This window comes from Ursus arctos, unplaced genomic scaffold (assembly GCF_023065955.2).
Source record: "Ursus arctos isolate Adak ecotype North America unplaced genomic scaffold, UrsArc2.0 scaffold_3, whole genome shotgun sequence".
NCBI lineage: Eukaryota > Metazoa > Chordata > Mammalia > Carnivora > Ursidae > Ursus > Ursus arctos.
In genome coordinates, this window is record NW_026622985.1 from 23,476,902 (window position 1) to 23,488,427 (window position 11,526).

The 11,526-nt window shown below is 34.3% G+C and overlaps 1 protein-coding gene across 1 annotated transcript in view; it reads right to left on the minus strand.

The window, feature by feature from the left end:
- Window positions 1-11,134, minus strand: part of SEMA3C (semaphorin 3C) — a 169,794-nt gene extending 158,660 nt beyond the window's left edge. Inside the window, exons 1-2 of the mRNA XM_026504590.4 lie at window positions 10,597-11,134; window positions 8,448-8,588 (exon numbers count right to left, since the gene is read on the minus strand). Of these exons, the coding sequence (XP_026360375.1) occupies window positions 8,448-8,550 (103 nt within the window). The 5' untranslated portion in view covers window positions 8,551-8,588; window positions 10,597-11,134. The remainder of the gene's footprint in view (window positions 1-8,447; window positions 8,589-10,596) is intronic.
- Between the last annotated feature and the right edge of the window lie 392 nt (window positions 11,135-11,526).

An 11,526-nucleotide genomic window follows, 5' to 3' on the forward strand; every position in this document is an offset into this window, starting at 1 on the left:
TGGCAACAGAACTAAGTTTACTGGAATCTGACAAAATTCACTGAGAATAAGAATTACTTTTTTTATGACAGGAAAATAAGAATTTCCCACTTTTTTCTAAAAATCTTTAAAAGAACACATCATTGTAAGGTATTTCTATCCTAATACTTCTCAAAGGATATTCTTTGCACTACTTAAAACTTCTCTAATTCAAGGTGATGAGAGATTTCATTTTATTTTGACTACTAGAATCCTATACCAATATATATTACAGGGAAAAACAGACATACAAAATTTCTTAGCAATTTCTTCTCATTTTCTGTCCTCATTGTATTTATACCAGTTTTTTTGTTGTTGTTTTGTTTTTTTTAGATTTTATTTATTTGACAGACAGAGACACAGCAGAAAGGGAACACAAGCAGGGGGGAGTAGGAGAGGGAGAAGCAGGCTTTCTGCTGAGCAGGGAGCCCAATGCGGGGCTCCATCCCAGGCCCCTGGGATCATGACCTGACCTGAAGGCAGACGCTTAACCACTGAGCCACCCAGGCGCCCCATATTTATATCAGTTTTAACTTGTTCTTTATATAACAAATTTAGTGCTACTCTACTTAAAACTCTTTATGATTTAGGTGATGTCCTACTCACAATTGTATTCATCAATCCCTTCCTGATTTCAAAGCACCCTCACAGGGGAAAGAATGCAGAGTTTCTTACAGCAGCATTCCTTGTTGAATTTGATTTTATTAAACATGCAGGTGTTATTAAAGATATTTAACTGACATTTAAATGAAACTATCGGAAGGGGATTTAAAACAAACCACATTAACACAAGTTTTCCCAAGAACTAAATATTTCAGAAGATTCAGTACAACCAGAATGAGCATTCTCCAAGATTAATGGAGAAATCAAGAACAATTGGCTTTATTTTTATCTCTTGGGCAACCATAAGACAAACTGTTTTCAACAAATGTGCCTTGTAATGTTAATGCTACCAGAGTTCATAAAGAGACAATTTATTATTTTGAGTTTATTGTCCAACAACAATTCATCAGCTTTTGGGTTTAGCTCACTAGTTCACAGGGGTCCTTTTATTTGTTGTTTAATTAAGCTTCTTGTCAAATGAGGCAGATATTAAAAGATAAAAGATGTTTTGTAAAATTCCATCATCTTTCATTTATATACTATCGATGACCCGGAGCCTTTGACAATTTTATTAATGAAAATTGAGCACTGAAAGAAGGCAAAAAAGAATCACAAAGTAAATCACTGAAAGAACTGATAATCCTATGCAAGCTTAGTCTCTACACTTCATATAATTGTTTCCCAATAGAACGCAAACTGACATTTTTATGTTTTTAAGCCAGTGTTATGCACATGTAAATGTAAAACTCAACCCTGAGTTGGAAAATTGGCAAATATAAATCAAGGAAAAATGTATCCAAATAGTAGAAATCTCTATAAAGTCTTAATCTCTTAATTGTCATTTTCCTTTTCAATTTAAGGCAATTAGTTATAGGCTTCAGTGGAGTGGTGGGCAGTGTAGTAGTAGGGACTCTTTACTGTTCTAGGAACACAAGCAAATGATTAATAGCAATCACAAATAATTGACTTTTCTGCCATGCATATAACTATTAGTGAATTTATTTTTAAGTTTTCATGGCTTTATAAGTGCTTTATATATTTCCATGGCCACCTTGATAACTCATGAGTTTTGAGCCAAAGGAAAACCTGAAGTAGAGCCAGACTGTTGCCTGTTCAGTAAAATGATATTCAGGCTTTTTGAAGCCTATGGGATAATGAGTGCATCCTACTTCTTTATTTTACTCTGTTTTGTTTTGTTTTGTTTTGTTTTGTGTGTGTGTGTGTGTTTGTGTCCCAAACTTCTTTATTTAAGAGCAAAGTGATGTGGGATGTGGGGACAGCCTACTTCTTTATTTCAGGATATTATATTTCTTGATCTAAAAACATGCAAATATAAATGATAAGCCAGTATTTATCAGGATTACTTAAAAAAAAACAATGTCTGATATCTTAGAGGTTTGTACTGGACAGATAAAACATGTACATGGCTGAATTATTGCCTTTATGGTAACAGAGGTGGAACTACTGTGTAATTTTGGATAAGTTAACTCTTGAATGGCAGTTGATATCCAATCTTAAACATAAACAATCTTAAACATAAACTATTTTAGTAACTTAATAATACTCATTAGCTCATTTAAGATCAACTAGTTCAATAAATAAATCTCAATTAAAATATTGACTTTAGGATCTATTAATTCCCATATAGAAAATGTATTCCAAAGAGCAAATATTCCTGAATAAATTTCAATTTACTCATCAAAGGAAAAAGGGGAAAAAAATCTAATATACTATTTAACAGCCATTACTTTAGGAGTATGTATATAACCTATATTTGGTATATGTATGGATGTATTTATATTTGTATTTTATTTTATGGGTATATTTATACAGATATATTTCATATCATGGTACAGAAGTGGATCAGAAATTGTCCTACATGCCCTCCACATTCCTGAGGTTTTATGGTATTCTTAAATGTTCTAAGAGTGGCAAATAGTTGTCTATAATTTCAAGCCATGCATTATGCCATGAAAATCAAAAGAAGTAAACTTAGTAGGTAGGGCTCTTATTAAGTTCAAATTTATCATGAAAAATTGGACTTTTAAAAAAGCAGAATCTTAATGAACTTTTGCATTAGTTTAAAAGCCTCGACATATCTAGACATGCTAGACATACTAGCATATACAGATGCCAACAGTATTAAGGATTAAGGCAACATCCCTGACAAGCCACCAGTCAAGGCCCTGTGGAAGGCTGTGTATGTATGAGGACTCTTCCCTTTAATATAGAAAACCAGGCTTCCAATCAAAACAGAGAAAAAAACTCTCTGGAAGAAAACATCTAAAATTTATAGAGATGACATGTCTTTTAGGGAAGAAAATAGATAAAGAGATTTGAGAATTAACTGGAAAGAGTAAATATAAAAGTTGAACTCCCAGACTATGCTGAATCTCTAGTGTATAATGTGGGAAAAGTTTTGACCATCAGCTATGTACCAGGATATGAGTCTAAAGGTATCTGTGCAGGGGCGCCTGGGTGGCACAGCGGTTAAACGTCTGCCTTTGGCTCAGGGCGTGATCCCGGCGATCTGGGATTGAGTCCCACATCAGGCTCTTCCGCTATGAGCCTGCTTCTTCCTCTCCCACTCCCCCTGCTTGTGTTCCCTCTCTCGCTGGCTGTCTCTATCTCTGTCAAATAAATAAATAAAATCTTTAAAATAAATAAATAAATAAAGGTATCTGTGCAAAACATAACAAAAATTCTTCTCTCATGGTACTTGTATCTTAATTCTATGATGAAGAAATTTGGCATTCTACCTAGTAACTGTCATTGTTTCAAATTAACCAAGATTCACTGAAGCACTGTTATAGTGTACTAAGACTCTATTAGTTGGGGAGGTATAGTGGTTAAGAAGTATCAAAATGTATATTAATTCAACATTTATTGAGCAATAACGAATGGCAGTCTCTACACTAAGTGGAGAGGAAGGATTACAGTACACAAGAAGACCATAATTTTACCCTAAAGGAATTTATAAATACTAATTCTAATGTAAGTCTTCGTATATTTTAATAAGATGCACTCTATAAACTACACAACACATTTTACAAGCTTAATTCATTTCATTTTCAAAACAGTTCTATAAGTGTTATTCCCATTTTACAGATGATAAAATTCTGGATTAGGGAGATTAAGTAACTACCCCAGTGTAGCATCCCCAGAAAGTAGCAGGCAACTATGATTTAAAACCAGCTCTGTATGACTTCAAAATCCATGAATTTTTAAAAATTGTTTGTTTAGTTTTCTTTCCCTTGCCCAGGTCCTTCCTACAAAATGTTTTTGAAAGCACTGAAAGGAATTATTGTAGAAGACTTCCTCAAAGGAGATGATATTATAAAGCAAAACTAAGCTTAAACATCATATAAATTTAGTTAATAAGGAGTCTTAAAATTAGGTTAGCCCCCAAATTTTTTAATTCATTGGGAGAACTGAGGTCCTGACAAAGTTTCAGAGTTAATTAGTAAGGAACCAAAGTTTAAAAATCCTGATATTCCATGTAAATGCTGTTCTCATGACACTACACTGCCAATCAAATGTTCATACTTTCACATACATCAAAAACATATGTGTTTAAACATATTTCCTCATACTTTAATAAAAACTTTCCAGAGGCCACTGGAATCATGACAAACATTTTTCCCACTTAATTGTAACTAAAATTTTGTTGGTATTTTTCATTATACAAAAAAAGATGGAAGTGTTACATACAGACAGAAATACATTTTAGAACTCTAATTATTACCAGGAATAATCAGGGATATGTCAGTATCTAATAATAGAAATTTAAAAACATGAAGTAAAAACTGATAGACCTGAAAAGAGAAATAGACAAATCCATAATTATAGCTGGAGAATTCAATTTCTTCTGTCACTAACTGAAGAACAAGTAGAGAGAAAATCAGTAAGGATATAGAAAATGTAACAAACAATCAACTGAATCTAACTGGCATTAATAAAACATTCCATGTGACAAAAGCAGAATATACATTATTTTCTATGTAGGCTATAGTTGGTGCCATAAAATGAGTTTTAACAGTGTTTTGGAGAACCTGAAGCATATTATGTATGTTCTTTGACAACAAGAGACTGAATCAAAGACCTACAACAGAAAGATATATAAAAAAATACACAAATTATCTCCAAATTACACAACATTTTTCTAAATAACGTGTGAGTAAAAGAAAAAATAAGGGAAGCAATTAGAAGACATTTTGAACTGACTGAAAATCACAACACATTTTATCAAAATATGTGGAGCATTGCTACATAGTGTTTCAAGGGAAATCTGTAGCATAACTGGTTATATTAGAAGAAAAGTTCTCAAATCAGTGATCTATGTTTCCATGTTAAGAATTTCCAAAAAGAAGAGCAAATTAAACACGAAGCAAGAAGAAATAAGACGATTTCATTTTAGAGCACATACCAAAGAAATATTAAACAGAATAATAATAATAATAACAACAAAACCAAAAACTGATTATTTAAACAGATCAATAAAAAGGAAAAAACTAATCTCTACATGGATCAGTCAGAACATAAAAGAAGTAGACACAAATGATCAATTTCATAAATGAAGTAAAGAACATTACTACAGATCCTACAGACATAGTGAGGATAGTAAGGTAATATTATGGACAACTTTATGTCAATAAATTGAATATCTTAGATTCACAATCTTAATTGCTAAGTGAAAAAGTAATCTTATTATAAGAATCTACCTCATTTTAAAAAAGAAAGAATACTTAATACATTTAACTCAGAATCACATTTTATCTTTTAAAATATAGACAATATTTCCATTTTTCTTAAGCTCAAAAACTTTTTTAAAATGACATGCAACTGATACCTTTTATCAAATTGTACAGTATTTATTCCTGGCTTCGTAAAATACTACATGCTAAAATCCCTACTGGATAAAGGCAAAATCATTTCAACAATTATTTCCCTTGCATATTAACAAGCAAACCAAATTTGTCTATTGTACATAAGTAGCCTTGACTTTCCTTATGACCCTTACAGATTCTAAAGATTTTCTGAGAAAAAAAAAAAAAATACAATGACAATAGTGCTATGAAATGTGAGTCTGTCAAACTACTGGATTTTTTTTTCAATAAAAATTCAACTTAATCAAAAAGTCTTTGCATGAACTTCAGATTTATTTGAAAAGCTATCTGGCATAAAATTAGAATGATAACAATTACAAAATGTAGTATCTAATAGAAATCACAGTTCTTTAACATACAAGATTTAGCTTGTACAAATGTAACTAATTAATAACATCTGAAGAACATTCTTCCATTGGACTGATGACCATCTGGTTGACCTTGCACTAGATCAATAGGGAAGGCAAATCTGCAAATCATGGTTTCCCAAATGTTATCACTCCATCATTCTACCACAAGAAGAAGGGATAAAACTTGGATGGGAGAAGAGAGCTCTTGTTTCACACATTTTTAAATTGACTTTGATTGTTAATTGGACTGTAAGACAAGACTGAGAGGATTCTTCTAAAGTCCCATCCAGAAAGAGGCTGGCAGAAGACCAAGTAATAGTGAAGGTAAAGAATTCAAGACAAAAGAGTCAGGAGGCAAGGTTAATTATTAGAGAATATAAAGATGCAAATGAACTCTGTGATGTAACCTGATATTATCTGAATTTCCTCAGAATCATTTTCCAACTCCTAAGTTTTGGCTGAAAAATAGTGATAGAAATTTTGAAATAAATGAAAGAAAGTATATACCATATGTATTTTAATTTATACTCATATATGTGTCAACCCTGTGCAAAGTTCTATATTTTAATGTCAAGAGTAAATAATTTTGGAAGAAATACAGTTACTTATTGTGATACACAGAAAAGTCATCATAAAATCAATGAGAAACTAAATAATAAGAAATTTGGGAAAGGCATCTGAAACAAGTATACTGTCATATCTCTCAAGAAAATGACTATGAATTAATGATTAAAATTTATACATTTTAACAGTTGTTTTTGTCCAAAGTATTTTTTCTATGATACTATGCCTAAAATATAGTTCACTGTAGGAATTTTTTGTATTAATTTAGAAATTATGGAATTTCATTATTTGTTCTCCCTGTTGATATATCTCTTTAAAACAAATTAAGTGATATTCTACCTGTTTGATTATTTCCTAGAAAGAATAAAATATTATAGAATTCTCAGATCAATAGTTTATCTTATCATGCTGTATTCTACATACGTTATAAATTAAGGTAAGTCTTATCCTGAAAGAATCTGTCTTGAGTTTGAGAGCATTAGACATGGAGTATTTTAAAAAGCCCATCATAACTTCTAGTCACTCTATACATAGCAGTTACTGTCCCACTTGGTAGTGAAGTTTGGTTTTAAAAATTTTTACTACTTAATTTCCTCCATAAAAGATAAACTGTAAAGTCTTTGAATAATGGACTTATTATCTCTGGTGACACACTTGTTTTTAAAATTTACACATTTTCATTTAAGTTTGGGTTAAAAAAAAGGTTTGGTTAGTTTTGATGTAATAGAACAGGTTTAGATAACTAATCTATGAGACCACTCCATCTTCCTATATATACTAAGAGAACTACAGAAAAGAGGAGACAAATTGTACTACTGCCTAATGCCTTTACTTTTTGCTTGATTAGATATTTCCTAGATCTCAACTTGAAAGAAAAGGTATAAGCAGACTACAAGATGTCACAGTCATATAGAAAAAGACACTTTCAAGGGTCTGTTTTTCCTTTCTTCACAACTGAATAGTCATGGGTTTTGAGGGAGAATGCCTGGCTTAGAAGGTAGGGAAGCAATTAGCTCACACACTTTAAGTTCTTAAAATAAAGCTCTTTCAGTGCTCATGATAACCTTGGAGAAAGTCCTTGGTAACTTAAGAAAGTAAGAAAAAAAAAAAGATATCCAATTGATTGATAAGTGTCAGTCATCCTGCTGTTTGAAATTCAAGATAATAAAGCGTTTCAAAGACATTCTGCTATAGAAAGTTCTGAGAATATACTGTTTCTTAAATAAAACGAAAATATGCTCAATGACATTAAGGTTTATGCAAAAAGTAAGTTGAAAGAAGTAATAAAAATATAAATAACCCTGATTGGCAAGATGATCTTCTTGATCCATTTCTTATTCCTGCCCATTTAGCATGGACTGACCAAAGTCATCCGTCTGTTAGTTGTTTGAACTATCTACATGAAAGCTCATGCATACATTGGCAAACCATTCCCTCACAGGGTCTTACAACTTCTACGCTTGAGCAAATTTGAAATCACATCCATTTTCCTAAGCTTCTGAAGATAACATTTGTACATAACATCAATCAAAAACATATTTACAACTATTGTTTTAAATCCTTTTCAATCAATCAGGAGATTCTGCCAGTCTCAGGGACTCCTTTTGGACATGGAAGAAGCACCATTAGAACAACATATGGAGAGATGATTTGGAAGCTAAGTCCAAAATTTATTAAGAAAAACTTTAAATAATTAAACTTGCATAGACTTCTTTGCTGATGAGGATTAGCACATAAAAGGTGTTTCTCAAACACCAGGTGACTAGTAAGAAGATACTTCAAAATGAGCAGAATATACTTCAAGCATTTTCATAAGCAAATGCAACAGATGGCTTTTGTCTATGAACCAATAATTTAAAATAGCCATGTCATCCAAAAAAGCAGCCCAGTAAATATTTTCAAAATTAATCAATAGTCGATAATATTTTACTATATTTAATTTATTACTAATGTTTGGATCTGGATGTGAAATTTTAAAAAAGACTTCAAATGACATTTTTCCCAGAGTACTTATCAACTTTCTTACCATCAAATGTTAAATAAACTCTTGCTTGGGGCTGAGACGATCCTTTTACACAGATAGAACAAACAAATACTCCAACCAACACGAAAATTGCCCGGAATGCCATTTCTTCAGATTTGCAAGTTAATATCCAAGGGAAAATACCTTTAAAAGAGAGGTAAGAAGTTTGTTATATTTCATTTCACATTTTAGGAGCATACCTGCACACATACACACAGATACACACAAAACCAGCAATCTAGACAGAGCACCTATTCACAAAAGATGTATCTGAACTTTTACAGTCATGTAAACAGTAGGAGGTGCTCTGACTTTGTTTCTTAGATGCAAAAATTTGGATTTGATTCATTTGTGTCTGAAAGTCTTTATGAAAAAAGAAATTGCTCTCTCAGCAAATAATGCTAATATTAAAGCAGAACAAAGCAGCCAGGAAAAGGTATTAGTTCCCAAAGGAAAACCCAATATTTAAACTTGATCTTCTAACAATCACATAACATTGAAAAGACTTGAGAATGGTACCAATATATATTAGTGGATGAAAAACTTCTCTTTCTACCATAAATATAGTAGTAGCAGGAAAATGCCACATGAACATTCATGTACACCCACTCACTTCCATCCTCATTAGCTCTTTTGGAGTAATCGTCTCTGAAATGGTGTTTCTATACATAAATATATGTGTGTTCAATCCTTCACCACTGAAATCACTCAAATTAGTTATCTGCCAATTTATACAGATGACCATGCAGCTGTTAAATGATGCAGATGAGGTAACCATGGACTAGTGCCAAATTCAAACCAATGACTTAGTGGTGAGCAATCCAGTGAACCATGTAACCCTCAATGCATATTTAAAATAAATCAGCCAGAAAGCAGGTTGTCAAAATTCCAAAAGATAAATCAGAGGGAAAAGCATTACCTTTTGAAACTGTAGCTATAACATTGATACATGCTATTAACTAATGTCTGAATACCAAGGAAGATCAGGTAATGGGTAACTAGAGATCGACAGCAGCACTAGTGGCCACAACATGCAAAATAAACCCAGGACCATGAAAGAAATCATATCATTTTGAGTCTGATGTAATTATACAATAAAATGACAGAGCTTAATCTAGAAATGTATTTTTATGGGTTACAACAATGCTAACCTTCACTATTATGTGTCTTTTAATATTAAAATCTTAACATTATTTTATTCAATAAAGAAATGCCACGGAAAATTTAAGAGTGCTTAATGAATACAGAAGAAAAAGCACAGTTAAACTGAACATGCCATTTTAAACAATTTAAACATTTTAAACAGCTGATTTCCTAGGTGGTACAGATGTTATGAGACATAGAAACAAAACTGTTTGCCTCTTCTACCACACAGATGGAGGAAACCCTAGTAATGTTTGTGTTGGTAATTTTCAAACGAAACAGTTTCTTCCTGCTTCCACAACCTCTTCACCTTGTCATCCTTAAATTAACTTAGAAGAAAATTGATTTTATGGGATAACTTTCCCTTAGTAATTGCTCCCTGGTTTTGTTGACTTTATAGTTAAAAAAAAAAAAGCTATAAATATGACTAACCTTTGTCTCTTTATTAAGCAGGCAGATAATATTTACACATTTTTACATATTGCTATTATTAGTATTTTATCTGGTATGTCTCACCAAAAGCAACATATGCTAAAAATTGCAAAGAATAGTGGAAATGAAACGACAGGTCAAATGAAGTGAGTATACAGAGCAATGCGATTTCAAGCCTACCTAGAGAGGAGAAGCGGCGAAAGCCAAGGGTCTTGCACGTGCCCCCTCCCCCGTATATTATAACTTCCCTTTAACTGAGACACTTAGACATGCTGCTTGTCTTCACTTCTGCTGATGGAACGCTAATAACATGTAAGAAAAGAAATCTTAGGTCCTCTGGAACAATCCTGCATTAGAAGGCACTGAAATACTCAACTTTAAACTCTCCGCAGGTGTCATAATCTAAAGAAACAACTCAAGCAGGGCTCTCAGCAAGGGATACACTTCCTGACAAACTGCGTGCGCTCTGAAGAAAATGTCCAGACTTGAGGACACCGATGTGTAAAAAGTCGACACACAGAACCAAAAGTTATATTTTGCTAAATTTGTAATGCCGAAAATAATGAATCCAGCTTACCGAGATGGGAAGAGATCAGCACGTAAAAGTCATCAGTTTGTTACCGGCGTGGCTCCGCGTGTCTCTCTAGTCTTTTTCCCAGAAGACCTTAATTTCTAGAGCGTCCCAGCGGTGAAAGTCTTTCTTCCCGGTCCTCTGAGTTTCTTTGTAAAGGAATCCTCTGCGTCGCAGTGCCGCGGCACCCGGAGCCCTACTCCGCGTCGCTCAATCAAGCACCTCGGAGTGAATGGAAAGTGGCCGGGCACCGGGGGCGAGCGCTCGGGTGTCCGATTACAGCGACGCGGCGCGCGGCTCGGGCTGCCCGGGCGCACCGCCCAGCCGGCTAGCCTCACCCGCCCAGCACACCCGCCGCATCTCCGCCGCCGCGAGGCCCCACCCAGAGCACGCCCGCGAGAGGGTGGCAGGGAGCCGCGAGGGCGGTCGGCGATCCGCCGGGCGGGCGGGGCCGACCGAGGACAGGCTGCCCGGAGATACAGGAATGCGCTGCTGCAGGCTAGAGCACCAGCTCACTAACTCTGCTCCTTTCGCGGTCCGCGGTGGAGTGAGCAACTCATAGGGTGCGCTCCGAGGATTTTGTTACCGGCAGCTCTTGGAAGGCGTTCAGGATTTGCTTAGCCGTAAATATCAAAGTGCAAAGCAGTTTTTTTTTTTTTTTTGCCAGAAAAGGATCACTGCATCCTTTTAAGGGAAAGAGATGCGTTTGTAAAAGGGCATGAGTCTTATCCTTTTCCTGCAACAGATTTTCTAAAACCGGTGGAGATAAACCAACTATCTCATCGCAGTTTTCCCTTTTAATGGGTGTTGTTTCGCATTGCGTTTCCTTAATATCCCGAAGGCAGTAGTAATTCTGTTGACCTCTCCACATTGACTCGTATTCGGAACTCTTCAGGATAGTCTCAAACATAATTACAAGAAATTATTTCACAATTC